At 37.3% G+C, this 19,058-nt stretch overlaps 3 protein-coding genes and 1 long non-coding RNA gene across 5 annotated transcripts in view; 2 read left to right on the top strand and 2 right to left on the bottom strand.

Annotated features, from left to right (window-relative positions):
• LOC149476828 (uncharacterized) overlaps positions 1-19,058 on the top strand; it is a 211,741-nt gene that overhangs the window by 151,286 nt on the left and 41,397 nt on the right. The gene's annotated exons all lie outside the window — the stretch shown is intronic.
• Polr3C (RNA polymerase III subunit C) lies at positions 3,013-15,489 on the bottom strand. Its single transcript, XM_089711288.1, has 11 exons — positions 15,154-15,489; positions 14,963-15,081; positions 14,459-14,588; positions 14,051-14,249; positions 12,618-12,710; positions 12,201-12,365; positions 11,434-11,587; positions 8,143-8,263; positions 7,708-7,779; positions 6,623-6,790; positions 3,013-3,372 (listed from the first exon to the last, which is right to left on the bottom strand). Exons 1-11 carry the CDS (start codon positions 15,298-15,300, stop codon positions 3,238-3,240), a joined length of 1,503 nt encoding a protein of 500 aa, XP_089567414.1. The 5' UTR covers positions 15,301-15,489; the 3' UTR covers positions 3,013-3,237.
• LOC149476831 (MIT domain-containing protein 1) lies at positions 15,911-17,635 on the top strand. Its single transcript, XM_089711247.1, has 4 exons — positions 15,911-16,149; positions 16,419-16,657; positions 16,812-17,011; positions 17,318-17,635. The coding sequence occupies exons 1-4, from the start codon at positions 16,023-16,025 to the stop codon at positions 17,478-17,480; spliced, it is 729 nt and encodes a 242-aa protein (XP_089567373.1). The 5' UTR covers positions 15,911-16,022; the 3' UTR covers positions 17,481-17,635.
• Positions 17,854-19,058, bottom strand: part of insc (spindle orientation adaptor protein inscuteable) — a 31,869-nt gene continuing 30,664 nt past the window's right edge. The window contains exon 8 of one of the 2 annotated variants that reach the window (XM_089711134.1): positions 17,854-18,682. In XM_089711134.1, the coding sequence (XP_089567260.1) occupies positions 18,412-18,682 (271 nt within the window). In that variant the 3' untranslated portion in view covers positions 17,854-18,411. The remainder of the gene's footprint in view (positions 18,683-19,058) is intronic. The other variant, XM_089711133.1, reaches the window with a different exon arrangement.

Genomic DNA, 19,058 nt, shown 5'->3' with positions numbered 1-19,058 from the left:
TTAAGAATTTCCAACAAAGAAAACATAATTTATAAACTCTTAATACTAAAATAGCTTATCGTATAATAACAATATATGTTTCTTTACTAATAGGAAATTACAACAATCGTATATTTAAACTCAATAAAATAATAGCAATATTATAGGCTAATTATTATAGGTAAATGAAAATGAATAACGGAGCAATCGTGTCAAACGCCGCTAACGTCAAATATAACAAAACATGTGACAAAACAATTTCTAAATAATACATGAAGGTTACACTGAACCTTCAAATAAAATAAATCTACCCAAGTGGGCATTGATATAAGTATATGAATACTTTAATTTTGTCATGATATGATATTATCCTTCTAATATTATAAATGCGAAAGTTCGTGAGTATCATGTAAGGATGTTTATTACTCTTTCACACAAATAAAAGAGAAAATGGAATTTAGCACACACATAGAAGGTAACTTGGATTAACGCTTATGAGAGCTTTTATCCTGGAAATCCCACAGGAACGGAAACTATGCGGGTTTTTCTTTGAAAACGCGGGCGAAGCCGCGGGTGTTAAACTAGTAGGATATATGTAATATCTAGACATACAATATGTAGTATACAACGACGGCACATATTAATTAATATGGTAATAATGTTTTAAAACAACGTAGTTAAAATAAAATTTATTTATTTTGTATTAATTCAATATTAAATTAAAAATAAAATTGTGTCAGATATTATTGCTTCCTAGTTGATGTCACATATATTTTATGCTTTTAGTGTGGAATCAACGCAAAATACAGAAATATAAAATTGTGTCAGATATTATTGCCACCTAGTCGGTGTCACATATTTATGCTTTGTGTGAGGAATCGATGCAAAATATAGTAATATGAAATTGTGTCAGATATTATTGCTTCCTAGTTGATGTCACATATTTATGCTTTTTGTGAGGAATCGATGCAAAATATAGAAATATGAAATTGTGTCAGATATTATTGCTTCCTAGTTGATGTCACATATTTATGCTTTTTGTGAGGAATCGATGCAAAATATAGTAATATGAAATTGTGTCAGATATTATTGCTTCCTAGTTGATGTCACATATTTATGCTTTTTGTGAGGAATCGATGCAAAATATAGAAATATGAAATTGTGTCAGATATTATTGCTTCCTAGTTGATGTCACATATTTATGCTTCGAGAGGTTGTCACAATTATTTGCTGTAACATTTTCGTCACATAATTTTGATGCCACTTTATTATGCTGCCTACTAATGTCAGATATTTTTGCTGTATACGGGCAGACAGATATTATTGAACCCGTTCTTATGACAGATATTATTGCTAATCTGCAAATGGTAATATATTTATGCTTCTGACTGTACAACTGTACACTGGTAAAATTGACAAAAATCTATATAATATGTATATAAATATCTGTTTTCCAGCCTTGTAAAGTTTTCTAAACCCACTTCTGCTTTTACAAAAACCTTCCTCATATCATGAAAGGGTTTATTCCTACTATATTAAAAAAAATTGTGATTAAATTAGTGTAAAGCGCCATCTATGGGAATTTAAAAAAAAATCAGTGATTCGAAAACGCATCGTAGTGAACCTTACCCCTCACCAACAATATGCTCCTCGCGTTGCTCGTGCTGCTCGCTCGCTCCATACTATCTTAATAATTCCCGTTATATCCCTCTCTTTCCTTTTTGAGGACAGAACACATCCTCTCCCAGTGGAGTGGATGCTTATGGGCGGCGTGTATCGCTTAACACCAGGCGACGCGTCTGCTCGTTTGCTATCCTATAGCATAAAAAAAAAAACTTGCTCTGTGGCTCGCTCTGCAATGAAAGTTGCCCTAGCGGCCACAATATTCCCTACTACCGACATTCATCGCGTTGCTCCGCATTTCAGAACTCGCCTTGAAATTGCGGCAGCCATACTACTTCTATGCCCACTTCCCTCGCTTTTTCCCTTCACTCGTCGAGTGTGTGACTTCAGTACTACTATGTATAAGATATGTGATGTGTAATAATTAAAAAAAACGCATTATACTAAATGCATGATATCGATGTATACACGTTACATTTATTTATTTATTTAGAAAACAAGCTTTCACATTTATTTAAAATACAATTTTGCGATGCGAAACCTTACAAGGTTTGTAGCAACGCTCACAGTCGCATAAACACCGTTTGTTATTCGCAAGGAAGACAAAAGATGTGCCTACTTAAACCGGTTCCTTATCTATTCATGACATACAAATACAGGGTGTTCATTATAATGTTGTTTTTTATGTTCATTTTATTGTTTTTATTAATTCGTGAAAATATCTTTTGTATATTCTTTTATAGTTTTTGATATTAACGACCTTCGTGACTTTTCGTGGCATAGAGTTAAGTATAGTGGGTAATAAGAGATTTGACGTACGCTTCCCATAAAAATTATGTACTTTAGGAATCATTAATTTATTGTTAGTTATTTGTCTGGTAGCAAACTGATGCGAAATGGGATTTTGAAAGTTTATGTTATGAAATTGTTCTATGAGAAAAAACTTTTGAAACATTTGTCTTATTGGCAGTACATTACAATAGCTAAATATGTAGTTCGAGAGGTTTATCTTTAAACTTGTTTTTAATATTAACCCATTGACCACCGTAAGGCCCGATCGGGGCGCGACACAATAGATTTTCTATTGTGTCTGTGATTCCGAGGACTGATGGATTAATAGGTAACATTAACATATTATATCAAAATAGCAGTTTTGTCTGTTTGATAAAGTATCTCTGAAGGCATTGACCGATTTTGACAGGACTTTCACTGACAGATAGCTAGATAAGAAGTAACTCAGGCTACTTTTTATACTGATATTCCCACAGAATCATTGGGATTAAAAGGAATAACTCGTTTATGCGGGTGGAACCGCGGGACGCAGCTAGTTTTTAATATAAAAAAAATGCATGTTCATAATAATTTTTTACGTAATATGGGATATGAACCATTAAAACAAAGTTCTACGAATATTAACAGATGTATTTATCATTTTAAATGACTATAAAGACAATTTTAATAACATACACAGAAAGTTTTCATTTTTCCGATTTATGGACATTACTTAAAAAGTATACAGTATAAAAGTTATAGATTTTCATCAAATAACATTGCTGTGCCCAAATTGACTCGATATATCAAATATCGACTCATCATACCACTTTATATATCTTCTCTTTTCTTCAAACTGCATCGTTATGAGTACATCAAATACCAATTCAATATAAATAAATTCCTATCCAACTCTAGCTCTGCAGCACTGAGTTGTTTGAGTTGCTTCTCCACTTGCTGTAGTAACGCCACTTCGGGGGGTGTAAGCGTTTCCAGTACCTGATGGGGAATAGACAAACACACATATAAATACGAAATAAGACATTACAATAATTTACAAATTAATAGCTTATACCAAATTGATGACACACAAAGGTTAGAAAATATCGTGAGGAATCCGACATGTCTTAGAGCTAGCGCGCACGAGCAACTTTGTCTCCGCAACTAGTTTGTCTCTCCCATCAATTGTATGGGGAGTTGCGTCGCTACGTGCGCGCACTTTCATACTAGCCCATGGGTGGAGAGACAAAATAGTTGCGGAGACAAAGTTGCTCGTGCGCGCTAGCTCTTAGAATCAAAAGTTCGACGACATATGACATCCGTCCATCCGCACTTGGCTAGCGTGGTGGATTAAAGCCTGTACTTTCATAGCAGGCCCGTGTCCCATTAGTGGGAACATATATGTGCTGATGATTATGATGACATGCTTAAGTGTCGTTTCTTGTCGTGTTAGAATATTCTAAAATTCGAATCATTCATTGCATACAAACATACACAAATATATTTGTAACCTTGCGCAAGTATCACAATACTCTTTCAATAAATTAATTCAATTCGTTTTAAAAAACGTAACCGTGAGATATGATATTTAATTCGTCGTGCGGTGAAGTACAGCTCGCTTATCACATGTAAAGATATATCTACGCAGCTATACAATAAAAAAAATGTGTGCGTGTACTAGTGTACACACGTAAGAAGTGAAACTTCTTTATGACCTTATTTTTCAAAAAATAATTTACTACATATGTATATGCAACTTTACAGAAATACGTCGAATCACGCGTGCTAGGGATAAGAAAAAGATGGTGCGTAACGGAAAAATGTCACGCGTAACGAAAAAATGTTACACTAAATTTTTTTCCAACCCCGAAAAAGAAGTTTCACTTCAAAAAAAAATACAAACAAAAAAAGACGGGTTGCACTCCGGGAGTGCCAACAGAAGTGAAAACTTTATTATTAACGTTGAGCATGTTTGATATTTTGTAATGGTATCCGTTTTACGTTTTTTCGATCAGGTCACGTGTCCTGATGCGAGTTTAAGATTTTATACCCATTACAGAAAAAGTGCTCAACGCCGCTAAAGAAGTTTTCACCTCAATTATGTATGACAACTCTACTCACATCGTCGATGTTGGCCTGCGGCTCGTTGCGCAGCGCCATGCCGTGCACTATGGTGCGCACGCGGCGCTGCTTGTCGAGCGCGCTATGATATGAGTGTAGAGTAGGTACTCACGTCGTCGATGTTGGCCTGCGGCTCGTTGCGCAGCGCCATGCCGTGCACTATGGTGCGCACGCGGCGCTGCTTGTCGAGCGCGCTATGATATGAGTGTAGAGTAGGTACTCACGTCGTCGATGTTGGCCTGCGGCTCGTTGCGCAGCGCCATGCCGTGCACTATGGTGCGCACGCGGCGCTGCTTGTCGAGCGCGCTATGATATGAGTGTAGAGTAGGTACTCACGTCGTCGATGTTGGCCTGCGGCTCGTTGCGCAGCGCCATGCCGTGCACTATGGTGCGCACGCGGCGCTGCTTGTCGAGCGCGCTATGATATGAGTGTAGAGTAGGTACTCACGTCGTCGATGTTGGCCTGCGGCTCGTTGCGCAGCGCCATGCCGTGCACTATGGTGCGCACGCGGCGCTGCTTGTCGAGCGCGCTATGATATGAGTGTAGAGTAGGTACTCACGTCGTCGATGTTGGCCTGCGGCTCGTTGCGCAGCGCCATGCCGTGCACTATGGTGCGCACGCGGCGCTGCTTGTCGAGCGCGCTATGATATGAGTGTAGAGTAGGTACTCACGTCGTCGATGTTGGCCTGCGGCTCGTTGCGCAGCGCCATGCCGTGCACTATGGTGCGCACGCGGCGCTGCTTGTCGAGCGCGCTATGATATGAGTGTAGAGTAGGTACTCACGTCGTCGATGTTGGCCTGCGGCTCGTTGCGCAGCGCCATGCCGTGCACTATGGTGCGCACGCGGCGCTGCTTGTCGAGCGCGCTATGATATGAGTGTAGAGTAGGTACTCACGTCGTCGATGTTGGCCTGCGGCTCGTTGCGCAGCGCCATGCCGTGCACTATGGTGCGCACGCGGCGCTGCTTGTCGAGCGCGCTATGATATGAGTGTAGAGTAGGTACTCACGTCGTCGATGTTGGCCTGCGGCTCGTTGCGCAGCGCCATGCCGTGCACTATGGTGCGCACGCGGCGCTGCTTGTCGAGCGCGCTATGATATGAGTGTAGAGTAGGTACTCACGTCGTCGATGTTGGCCTGCGGCTCGTTGCGCAGCGCCATGCCGTGCACTATGGTGCGCACGCGGCGCTGCTTGTCGAGCGCGCTATGATATGAGTGTAGAGTAGGTACTCACGTCGTCGATGTTGGCCTGCGGCTCGTTGCGCAGCGCCATGCCGTGCACTATGGTGCGCACGCGGCGCTGCTTGTCGAGCGCGCTATGATATGAGTGTAGAGTAGGTACTCACGTCGTCGATGTTGGCCTGCGGCTCGTTGCGCAGCGCCATGCCGTGCACTATGGTGCGCACGCGGCGCTGCTTGTCGAGCGCGCTATGATATGAGTGTAGAGTAGGTACTCACGTCGTCGATGTTGGCCTGCGGCTCGTTGCGCAGCGCCATGCCGTGCACTATGGTGCGCACGCGGCGCTGCTTGTCGAGCGCGCTATGATATGAGTGTAGAGTAGGTACTCACGTCGTCGATGTTGGCCTGCGGCTCGTTGCGCAGCGCCATGCCGTGCACTATGGTGCGCACGCGGCGCTGCTTGTCGAGCGCGCTATGATATGAGTGTAGAGTAGGTACTCACGTCGTCGATGTTGGCCTGCGGCTCGTTGCGCAGCGCCATGCCGTGCACTATGGTGCGCACGCGGCGCTGCTTGTCGAGCGCGCTATGATATGAGTGTAGAGTAGGTACTCACGTCGTCGATGTTGGCCTGCGGCTCGTTGCGCAGCGCCATGCCGTGCACTATGGTGCGCACGCGGCGCTGCTTGTCGAGCGCGCTATGATATGAGTGTAGAGTAGGTACTCACGTCGTCGATGTTGGCCTGCGGCTCGTTGCGCAGCGCCATGCCGTGCACTATGGTGCGCACGCGGCGCTGCTTGTCGAGCGCGCTATGATATGAGTGTAGAGTAGGTACTCACGTCGTCGATGTTGGCCTGCGGCTCGTTGCGCAGCGCCATGCCGTGCACTATGGTGCGCACGCGGCGCTGCTTGTCGAGCGCGCTATGATATGAGTGTAGAGTAGGTACTCACGTCGTCGATGTTGGCCTGCGGCTCGTTGCGCAGCGCCATGCCGTGCACTATGGTGCGCACGCGGTGCTGCTTGTCGAGCGCGCGCGCGTGGCGCCGCGCCGCGCCGCCGCGCCACGCGCTCACGTTGTGCAAGCTCGCTTCGCATAGCGCGCGGCATAGTTGCACTACCTACGCATTGATTTTGAGTGAGAGCGCGCTTGACTACGACACGTGGGATATAACTAAAAATTGGTACTCGTCAAAAAAAAGATCATAAATTTTACAAATAATATTTTCTGCCTGTAATTCTCGCCAATAAAGAAGAATATGTACTTCCATTTTTTATATAATCAGTTTCTAAATGAACAAAATATTTTAACAAACAAAATTATATCGTATCACTATTGGAGACGCATGTCGAAAGATTTTGAATTCTTCCGTTGTGGGTTCATACCAAGGTTCACACGAAAAAAGCTTTTAGTTATCTTAAGTTTCACGATAAAAACCATTTTTCCACAATTTTTTTATAAACTGTGCCACATTATGTCAAAACAGATACAGATGTCAGGGCGACAGCTCCGACGTCACATCTAGGTAAAATTGACTCGTATGCATGGCGAAGAAAGTAAACAAAATATTAAATTGATTCGTTTGATAAAAATGAATTCCAAAGATTATAAGTAGTCTGCAGTATCGCAGTGTGAAAAATGCCCAAAAAAGTGTTTGTATAGGTACATATTATGTTTCAATGTTGCAATCAATAAAATAATATGAAATAAAAGGTGAAAATTCGCTAAGTTTAATTTCTGTTCTGAGTCGACAAATCACACGTGGAACAATAAAAAAAGAACATTTTTCTCTAAAATATGAAATCGATTATTTTTTGACTGACTTCATGTTGCACACAACATTAAGAATCCAAATAGAAAATATCAATTACAATGCTGTACAGCAAAACTCGAGAAACTTAAAAGATCAATAAATTGAGAAAATTACTTCAGTTTTTTTTATTTATGTAAGAATTCACACCAGTTGCAGTGGTCTTTTGAATTGGAAAACTAATATTATTATTATTCACATTCATGCATAAAAATTATTTGTCTTACCTCAAAAAATTTGACGTGATACAAATATATGCCCTTTTGGAGTCCTGAAACGTGTTGAGACTTCCTCATTGGCTGAAAAATAACATATTATTTACATACTTATTACATTAAATTTCAACCCCTAATAATTAAATCTTATAAATCTTCTTATATATAAAAATGAATCGCAAAATGTGTTGGTAAGCGCATAACACGAGAACGGCTGAACCGATTTCGATAATTCTTTTTTTATTATATTCCTTGAAGTACGAGGATGGTTTTTATGTAGAGAAAACGTAAATATATACCACGGGCGAAGCCGGGGCGGACCGCTAGTAATATTATAAATGTGTAATATCTGTCCTTCTTATACATTTGAGTATTAAAATTACAAAGAAAAATATCATATTACATACATCATAACCACAAAATTTTTACAATATACACAAATTTTACCTGTACACTAATAAAATGCTCTTCAAGTAGTTTATATGTAAGTTGTTTACACTCCTTGTTTGGTAACATTGCATTCTTTTGTATATCTTCCTCTTCTATGTATTTCTTGGTACGAATTAACCTAAAAACAATTAATTGTATTAGAAAAAATATTTCAAGCCATTCAATATAATCATGTATTATTTTTTGTTATTAATAATTTTCGCATAAAATTTCAGAAGTCAACTTTACAATATTATTATTTTTTTGGGTTTGTTACCTCAGGACTTCTAAAAGACGCGAAGGCAGGGTTTTTCTTTGGACAATGTATGTTAGTAAGACAAATTGTTTGTAGCAGGCGCGCATGCAGTTTTGCTTCGGACAATTTTTGATACTGAGTCAAGTTCAAACTCAAACTCAAACTCAAACATTTATTTATTCAGGTACGTAAAGCTGGCGATGAAAAATTAGCGAAATTAAAAAAAAACAACACCAGAATTTGTTGCTTATTTGTTGCTAATTAGTTGCTATAATGACGATTTTGTTGCTCAACCCGTTCGCTGAAAATCAGCAACAGTTCTAGCTTAACGTTAAGGTAGCGTGAAGAAATCGGAAAAAGGGATGGATCGTTGCAAAAATGCAGGTGAATTTGTTGCTAATTTGTTGCTGCATAAAAACAGTGAAAATTTTGAATTTTTTTCATTGGCGCCAAAAATAACACTGGCCACGTCAACTTAATTGTCGATTTTCGGTAGTGAAACAAAAAAAAAATTTGTTGCTCCTCACATCGTTCACTGGCACAGTGTACAGAGCCAGCAACAAAATAGAAACCGGAAGTAGAGTTAATTTTGAAACCGGTTTGCTAGAAATTCGTCCACGCCAGCTTAACTGTCAATTTTCGGTAGTAAAACATAAAAAAAAAATTTGTTGCTCCTCACATCGTTGACTGGCACAGTATACAGAGTCAGCAACAAAATAGAAACCGGAAGTAGAGTTAATTTTGAAACCGGTTTGCTAGAAAATCGTCCACGCCAGCTTAACTGTCGATTTTCGGTAGAGAAACATAAAAAAAAAATTTGTTGCTCCTCACATCGTTCACTGGCACAGTGTACAGAGCCAGCAACAAAATAGAAACCGGAAGTAGAGTTAATTTTGAAACCGGTTTGCTAGAAAATCGTCCACGCCAGCTTAACTGTCGATTTTCGGTAGTGAAACATAAAAAAAAAATTTGTTGCTCTTCACATCGTTTACTGGCACAGTGTACAGAGCCAGCAACAAAATAGAAACCGGAAGTAGAGTTAATTTTGAAACCGGTTTGCTAGAAAATCGTCCACGCCAGCTTAACTGTCGATTTTCGGTAGTGAAACATAAAAAAAAATTTGTTGCTCTTCACATCGTTCACTGGCACAGTGTACAGAGCCAGCAACAAAATAGAAACCGGAAGTAGAGTTAATTTTGAAACCGGTTTGCTAGAAAATCGTCCACGCCAGCTTAGCTGTCGATTTTCGGTAGTTAAACATAAAAAAAAAAATGTTGCTCCTCACATCGCTCACTGGCACAGTGTACAGAGCCAGCAACAAAATAGAAACCGGAAGTAGAGTTAATAAATTGACAAATTTCTAGCAAACCGGTTTCAAAATTAACTCTACTTCCGGTTTCTATTTTTTTGCTGGCTCTGTACACTGTGCCAGTGAACGATGTGAAGAGCAACAATTTTTTTTTTATGTTTCACTACCGAAAATCGACAGTTAAGCTGGCGTGGACGATTTTCTAGCAAACCGGTTTCAAAATTAACTCTACTTCCGGTTTCTATTTTGTTGCTGGCTCTGTAGACTGTGCCAGTGAGCGATGTGAGGAGCAACAAATTTTTTTTTTATGTTTCACTACCGAAAATCGACAGTTAAGCTGGCGTGGACGATTTTCTAGCAAACCGGTTTCAAAATTAACTCTACTTCCGGTTTCTATTTTGTTGCTGGCTCTGTAGACTGTGCCAGTGAGCGATGTGAGGAGCAACAAATTTTTTTTTTATGTTTAACTACCGAAAATCGACAGTTAAGCTGGCGTGGACGATTTTCTAGCAAACCGGTTTCAAAATTAACTCTACTTCCGGTTTCTATTTTGTTGCTGGCTCTGTACACTGTGCCAGTGAACTATGTGAGGAGCAACAAATTTTTTTTTATGTTTAACTACCGAAAATCGACAGTTAAGCTGGCGTGGACGATTTTCTAGCAAACCGGTTTCAAAATTAACTCTACTTCCGGTTTCTATTTTGTTGCTGGCTCTGTACACTGTGCCAGTGAACGATGTGAAGAGCAACAAATTTTTTTTTTATGTTTCACTACCGAAAATCGACAGTTAAGCTGGCGTGGACGATTTTCTAGCAAACCGGTTTCAAAATTAACTCTACTTCCGGTTTCTATTTTGTTGCTGGCTCTGTACACTGTGCCAGTGAACGATGTGAAGAGCAACAAATTTTTTTTTTATGTTTCACTACCGAAAATCGACAGTTAAGCTGGCGTGGACGATTTTCTAGCAAACTGGTTTCAAAATTAACTCTACTTCCGGTTTCTATTTTGTTGCTGGCTCTGTACACTGTGCCAGTGAACTATGTGAGGAGCAACAAATTTTTTTTTATGTTTTACTACCGAAAATCGACAGTTAAGCTGGCGTGGACGAATTTCTAGCTAACCGGTTTCAAAATTAACTCTACTTCCGGTTTCTATTTTGTTGCTGGCTCTGTATACTGTGCCAGTGAACGATGTGAGGAGCAACAAATTTTTTTTTATGTTTCACTACCGAAAATCGACAATTAAGTTGACGTGGCCAGTGTTATTTTTGGCGCCAATGAAAAAAATTCAAAATTTTCACTGTTTTTATGCAGCAACAAATTAGCAACAAATTCACCTGCATTTTTGCAACAATCCATCCCTTTTTACGATTTCTTCACGCTACCTTAACGTTAAGCTAGAACTGTTGCTGATTTTCAGCGAACGGGTTGAGCAACAAAATCGTCATTATAGCAACTAATTAGCAACAAATAAGCAACAAATTCTGGTGTTGTTTTTTTTTAATTTCGCTAATTTTTCATCGCCAGCTTTACGTACCTTATTTATTCAATTAGACTTCTGTTAGAAGCACTTTGAAACTTCATTAGGTACATATTTTTAACATTTACCACCGATTCGGAAAGCAGGATCAACGGAGAAGAATCGGCAAGAAACTCCATAGTTGCTTTTAATCATGTCAGTTTTACAATTTAATTTTACAAATTACATATGTAATGTTGTGTTGTTTAGTACATCAGAGTTATACCTAAATATCCTAGCAGCCTTGGAGCCCAGGCGCTCAGTGACCACGTGGTCTAGAACATTCTCAACCAGCAGTGCGGCTGCGCGCTTTGCTTGCACGCAGTACTGACCCCCACCTGCATCTCCGGTGACACGGATAAATCCAGCACCGTTTTCCTCTGAAATAGCAGAAAATAGCTACTTTTAAAGTGAAATTTTACTACATCGCATTGTCTCAAACTTTTTCGTTTGTGTGTTGCAAGTCGCGTGACGGTTGGCCTCTGGGACAAAAGCAATTTTTATAGCCTAAAAGAATATTATTCCAAATAATATTATTCCGAAAAAATGTCTATAATGCGAAAAAAAGTTTCACTTATACCATGGTTTCATAGAACAAAACAAAACTCTTCTTTTTGGTACTTATGTTAATAAAAGGCACTGTGTTCTTTCGGTGAATAATTGTAAACAAATGCCATGATAATAAAAAAGGACAATAGACCCCGCCAGGTGCCATTTTTTCAGGATTTGACTTAGTACAATATAAAGATATACCGAAAAAGAATTTAGTACTTAAACATAACTAGCTGCTCCGCGCGGTTTCACCCCCGTGGCTCCTCTCCTGTTGATCGTAGCGTGATAATATATAGCTTATAGCCTTCCTCGATAAATAAGCTATCGAACACCGAAAGAATTTTTCAAATCGGACCAGTAGTTCCCGAGATTAGCGCGTTCAAACAAACAAACTCTTCAGCTTTATAATATTAGTATAGATTATATTTTTTCCACACTCACCCATAACCTTTAAATAGTGCTCCAAGTGTTGCACCAAAAGCGGCTTATCCGTAAGTCGTCTGGCATGTTCCTTCAACTCCCCCAGCGCTACAGGGTTGGACTCCTCCGCCCAGGCTGGTGACGACAGATACATCTCTTGTAGGAGCAGACGCATCACTTCGCCAGCTGAAATTTGGAGCATTTTATTTGTATTGAAAATATAAAATTTGTATTGTAATTAAAAATATAAAATTTCATTGAATATGTAGTTACTTACTGATATTTTTTTTTATTTAAATTATAATACTTAAATATGTAATAAAGCTTTTATAGAAATATGTTGTTTCATTCTAACTACAGAACTATATCATATTAACCATGTGAATCCTATGATTTTTTCAAAAAACTATACAAAATAATAATATTAAAATTATTTACCATTCTCGTCAATGCGCCGAGTCATTGCTTTTATCATGATTTCATCCCGGAAGTCTTGGTGGAATCTATCATAGTTCACTTTCCAATATATTTCTGCAATTTTAATAAATATCAATTTATATTATGTCAAGAATGACCAAGGATTTCAATTTGTATCACACAATATTTTGGAATATTCAATAATTGGCATACAATATACAATTAGACTCACAATCTCCTATCAAATAGTAATAAAAAAACAGAATTAATAATTATGTATAATTAATTAAGAAGGTTATCATTTCAATGAACATTCATTGAAATGATCACCTTATTTCATGGCAATAAAGGACCGGCGCCCACTGACGGCACGGCACGGCATGGCACGGCAGAGCATCCCGCGGCGTGCAATGGCATCCCGCGGCGTGCTGCGTCATCCCGCGGCATTCAGTAGCATGCCGTGGCATCCTGCTAAAAGCCCAGCCACTCTGGCATCCATCAGTTTTGCTCCGCGCTAATGCTGCATAAGTTTCAACCTTATTTCAACTAGCTAGCAATCATAATTCCTCGACCCCAAAGTGACGCATACGCCTCGCGGGAAGCAATGGCGCGCCGCGGCATTCCTTGGAATGAAACAGCAAGACACGTCATGCCGCCGCATCCTGCGGCGTGCCGCGTCATGCTGCAGCCATGGACGTATAAAAAAAGACGGACGCCGTATTACGAACAAACAACGTGAAGCCACCATAGTAAGCTAGCGATCGTGTAAAGACAATAAACACGCACACACTCTCACCATAGTAAGCTAGTCGGCCGCCATTACGTCGTGAACTACCGACTGATTAACTGCGTCACTGTTTCACAAAAAATATTTAAAATGCCGTCTTGCGTGGTTAAATGGTGTCGCAACAGTACAATTTTAAATAACAAATCACAAGGGATTACATTCCACAGGGAAGCAAGTTATTTCTTTTATGTTTTAATGACAAAATTATTACGGCAAAATTTATAGAAAAAAATACAGCCGCCATTGTCATCAACACAGCTGTTGCCATGGCAACATGGCACACACACATGGATGTTTCGCCGCCATTACTAGGCTTCACTCAATGTTTAGGCGATATACCGTCCGTCTTTTTTTATACGTCCATGGCTGCAGCATCCTGCGATACGTCGCGGCATCGTGGCATCGAAATAAAGTAACTTGAATTCTAAACTGATTGAAATAAGATTCAAAATAACTTCATTAGTAATAAAATCCTCTGCCCTGCCATGCCACGCCGTGCCGGCAGTGGGCGCCGGCCCTAATGCATGCAGAGTTTTGCTGTGAATAATTTTTAAAAATCATTGGAGTTAATTATTTAGTGCATGTCAATGAAATTGATACTATTTGCACTAATTATTCATGTATAAAAATTGCAATACCCAAAACAAATATAATAATGAACCCTTACTATCACTAATTTCTTCTGGGTTATTCATCGCTTGCATAAGTACCCTAACATCGAGATCAGGTACAATCGTCACCACAGGCACTAATGTGGGTACATCGCTCCCCTCCTTTAGTTCTGGTACAGGAGCTTGTTGGATATACCCCGCGGTTGCTAGGCTTATAAACGTATCCTTTAGTTTTACAAGCGCAAGATTTTTTTCCTAAAAATAATTTTTATAATGATTAATGTACCAGTTAGAAAGGGTGAATAATTATGGTTTTACACAACTTCCAATTATAATTCTGTCAAATTAAAGAGTAACTTGAGCAAACAGACCTTAATTTTCTATTAGTTTAAAAACTATCTAAGAAATGACTGATAAATGCTTTAAACTTAATTCACACCTCTACAAAAATATGTGTTGTTTACCGTTTCATCTTTTTGTTTATTGGCTAAAGTCACTAGAAGTACAGTAGCGGTGCAGATCGCTTGTTGCAACAATTCCTCTACAATAATCTCAGCCTCTTTGCCATATTTGGTTTTCATCTGGAGAAGGTATCTATGCAAAAATATGCCTAGAGATTAGTACTATATTGGCTATAAGAAATTTTTAAATGAAATAAAATTTCAAAAATGTGTATGAGTACCTACTTAAAAAAAAAAAGATGGGTTGCACTCCGGGAGTGCCAGCAGAAGTGAAAACTTGATTATTAACGTTCAGCATGTTTGATATTTTGGAATGGTATCCGTCTTACGCATGGAATATAAGGGCTAAAAAAAAGGCTTTTTCGATCAGGCCACGTGTCCTGACGCGAGCTTAAGATTTTATACCCAACGCCGCTAAAGAAGTTTTCACTTCAACAAAGTAAATCATTTCTTTTGCTTAATATTCTTTCAATTTTAATTCATGCAAAAAAGAATAGAATACTATACCTTGGATATCTTATTAGCAGTAAAACATTATCAGGCAATAATTTATAGTCCACAAACGCTCCAGAAGCTTCAAAGGTGGCTAAATCGAATTTGAGCAGAGTCCTTAAACTTTCCACGACCTGAAATTAGAAGGATTTATTTAATTTTTAGCTCTTGTCCTAAGTTATGAACATTAACAGTACAAGTCTTACCTTTAATCTAGGAAGTCCCGTAGACTTTACAATCATTCCAATTGATTTGCAACCATATCTAAAAAGGTCACTACCGACCTTTTCGACTATTTCACCAAAATATCTCTGGAGAATTTGAGAAACTAAACGACCTAATTGGTGCGACATATTAATAAAAGTTTTCAATTAAAGCTATAAATAAGATTTATCTTCATATAACCATAAAATCTTGTAGTAAATTCTCACATAATTTTCTCAAGAAACTGAGATAGTTTTTATTAACTTCATCAATATCTTCATCTTAGGTTTAGGTTATAATTGCATGTTTGATTATTTTTGTTTTGAAATTTGAATTAAATGTCATTATTGTCCAATTCTCTGTCAGCCGAGCTGTCAGCTGATGACACTTCACAGTATAAATATATATATAATATTATAATGATCTAAGATATATATATATATATATATATATATATATTTCCATGATATTATTGTACGTTGGAATGGCGAATCTTTACGTATATAATTGAGAGCTGAGCTGGTTCTTCAACCTATAGAAATTATAATTATCTTAACATTTTGTAAGTGTGTACTGTGTAGACCACACAAACCTTCGATTGTCAAATGTCAAACAAAAGTCAAAAGTCAAAACAGAAAATAGAAAATAGAAATATGTCATAAATCTCAAATACGTTCTATTCACAAGTTTTATTTTATTAAACGCACAATATGCTATTGTTGGTTCTTTTTGAGTATTTTTAAGCATATGCTTAATGCTTTGTTTATGCATATTTTTCTTATAATATAATGATATCAGCCATCATATCAACTTGAAAGCACACGAATGAAACTTACACTTCAACAAAATATTTAATAATTTATTTACTAAAATGAATATAGAAAGTGCTGCTGTGAATATTTTGAAGCGTGGTGTAGAACTTGATACCAAGAAACGGTATACAGAAGCACTTGTTTGTTATCAAGAAGGCCTTCAAATATTGGTGGACAAAATGAAGGGTCTGTTTTGTGTTCGTTATGTGTATAATAGCTATAGTCTTGTTCCTTATTCATAATTCATTCTATTGGATTATGATATAACAAAATGCTGCTTATATTATGTAAAAATGGTAGAAATAATGACTATATATTGTATATAATTCACAATTTTTTATTTGTACATAGAAGTAAGCATACAAGTCATTTCCTACATGTTTACAAAGCTCATTGCTGTTTATTATTTAATCCAAAACATGTGTGAGAAGGTACCTACTAATTATTATTTTTAGGTGAAGCAGATGAAAGAAATAGGAATTATTTAAGAAAAAAGGTTGAAGAATATATGAATAGAGCAGAAGATATAAAGAAATTAGTGTTAAAACAAAAAGAAGAGGGAAAGTTCCATGAACAGGTGCACATTGAAAATGACTCAACTGGCCATAGTTATAAGGCTTTATTTGGAAGATTTTTAGATGAAGAAGTACAGTATGTTATTATTGAAGACCCATATATAAGGAGCTTTCATCAGGTTTGTTATAAACTTAATTCATGTTGTGTACCATACTTTATATTAGAAAAATACAGTATGGTTCATTTTTGATTCCCATAAAAGGTGACTAAAAAGAGGACAACATGTAAATGCGTCTTACAATAATTAATATTTAATATCAATTTTATTTCAGTGTCAAAATTTCTTGAGGCTATGTGAATTACTAGTAAAGTCATGTAGAAACCTAACACACATAGAGCTTCTAACTACAAAAGACCATAAAACAGAAAAGGACCAGAGAGAATGGTTGTCTTATATGTACAGTGATCTACTAAAATATCATGTGCAACTTGTTGTTAAATATTCTGAAACACTTCACGATAGACAAATTATGTGAGTATTCTATATATTTATTCTGTCTATGTACTGGATAATTTTTGTCTTTTCTTATCTATGAAATAATAGTTCAGTTAATTATTAACAGAAGATGTTCCATGCTTTTTTGGTGATCTTAAGATATCTTAGATTCAGTTTGTGACCATTTTATATTGTAAAGCTGGTTTACAATAAATAAATTGTTACTTTTCCTTAGTAAGAAGCAAAAGAAACAGTCTACACTAGACCTAATTTTTGTTTGGTTGTCTTAAAAGTTTTATAAATTATACCATGTGAATGTTATTCTTATTTCTTTAATTACAGACTAAGCTCTGGATGGGTGATAAAAATAGGTCGAGGTTTGGACTTCTATAAAGCAACAGATAACAAATTTTGTCTCGGAATGCATGACTTGGATCTGCGGCAGTGTCATGAAACAACAGTTGATATTGTTCACTCTAAGAACATAAAACAATCTTATGGATGATGATTGAATTGATATATATTTGAATTGTATTATTTTTTTTCAATGAAGAAGTGTTTTCAACTTGGACTTTTATTATAAGACTTAAAATTACCTTGCAAGATATTTTTTTTCGAATCATACTTTTTTACAGGCACACATTTAGGTAGGGAATTTATCACCAATCTTTTTATAATACATATTATGATGTTTTAAGTCAATTTTTTTATATGCATTATTATGTCATAAGGGATGCTATGTAAAATAAAATAAACCTTATTGTAATGAGTAATATACTTTATTTGATTAACAGAACAATATATTTTTACATTGTTACAAAAGTATACATGCATTATTTTTATATAGTATACTATAAGTATACAGCATGTAAGTGCCGAGTATAAATGGTGTTCTTTATAAAATGTATACAATTTTATTGGTGTAAGTATACAATTTTGATGCGAATACAAAATTAATTTAATAACTTAACATGTTTTATTTCTAGCGCATAAATTAATAAATATGCATAATCTAAGAAAAAGAAATTATAAAAAAAAGTGTAGTTAAGATGTTCAAATTTTATTTTGGAATATTTCTTAAACTAATATTAATTAATTCTGTATGCCGTCATACAAATAAAATATTGGATCTATTTGACTAGCAATATATTAGGTATGGCCTCTGATACAGTCACTTCACAAATATAGAAACTACAAAACTAAATTAAATAATATATTTACAAGACATTTTATTGGAATGTACGGCAAATATGAGCCTGAATAATTTCATTTGTCAAATTTTTGAGTATATTTACTGGGTGTTAAATTTAAGTAGCTAAAAATTGTATTTTTTTTAATAACTCAGAAAATTAAAAATGATATTTGTCAAAGTATTGCTAGTACTAAAAACTCAGTCTCCAAAGCTATCCGCCAATAGATGGCGCTCTACTAAAACTCTACACGAAGCTTTCTTGTTTCGCCGAGAACGTCATGAGCGATTCCATGAGATGCGGTCTGATCATTTCGTCTACATCTTTCTGGTAATCTTTGAAAGCGTCTGGGTGGTGTTTGTATAGAGTCCTGAGCGCTTTGAGGCAGTGTATGAGTGTTTGGTCCGGGTTCGATTCTACGTGGGGTCGCGTTCGCTGCATCCTAACCAGACGGATAAGATGCGGAATGCCTTCCAGTTGGACGATCTGGTGAGACACGTCTGGGACCACGACTAGTCTGTGGGAATAGTAAAATTATAAAGTTAGATAAGATAATGATAAAATTGAGATTAGTAACTTAAATATTTTGCAACAGTTGCAGAACCTATCCTATACCATCATCTTATCTTATCTTATATAATTATAATATATATAAATCTCGTGTCACAATGTTTGTCCTCAATGGACTCCTAAACCACTTAACCGATTATAATAAAATTCGCACACCATGTGCAGTTCGATCCAACTTGAGAGATAGGATAGGTTTTATCCCGGAAATCCAACGGGAAAGGGAACTATGCGGGATTTTCTCTGAAAACGCGGGCGAAGCCGCGGGCGGAAAGCTAGTATTTATAAATGTTTAATTGTTAACTGCTGTTCATGTAAAAATATAT

The sequence above is a fragment of the Colias philodice genome, chromosome 26 (genome assembly GCF_061535455.1).
Source record: "Colias philodice isolate Cphi_HAF_F1 chromosome 26, ilColPhil1 Martin Lab GWU primary, whole genome shotgun sequence".
Taxonomy (NCBI): Eukaryota; Metazoa; Arthropoda; class Insecta; order Lepidoptera; family Pieridae; genus Colias; species Colias philodice.
Note: the sequence above shows the minus strand (reverse complement) of the source record. Positions and strands in the feature narration are given on the sequence as shown.

Excerpts from the sequence above, each read along its gene's own strand:
- LOC149476831 (XM_089711247.1), top strand. The coding sequence starts at position 16,023 with ATGAATATAGAAAGTGCTGCTGTGAATATTTTGAAGCGTGGTGTAGAA. Across the intron at positions 16,150-16,418 it reads ATTGGTGGACAAAATGAAGG|GTGAAGCAGATGAAAGAAAT; the intron begins GTCTGTTTTGTG and ends TATTATTTTTAG. Across the intron at positions 16,658-16,811 it reads ATATAAGGAGCTTTCATCAG|TGTCAAAATTTCTTGAGGCT; the intron begins GTTTGTTATAAA and ends ATTTTATTTCAG.
- Polr3C (XM_089711288.1), bottom strand. The coding sequence starts at position 15,300 with ATGTCGCACCAATTAGGTCGTTTAGTTTCTCAAATTCTCCAGAGATAT. Across the intron at positions 7,780-8,142 it reads AGCATTTTATTAGTGTACAG|CCAATGAGGAAGTCTCAACA; the intron begins GTAAAATTTGTG and ends GTTATTTTTCAG. Across the intron at positions 6,791-7,707 it reads ATCACGTCAAATTTTTTGAG|GTAGTGCAACTATGCCGCGC; the intron begins GTAAGACAAATA and ends ATCAATGCGTAG.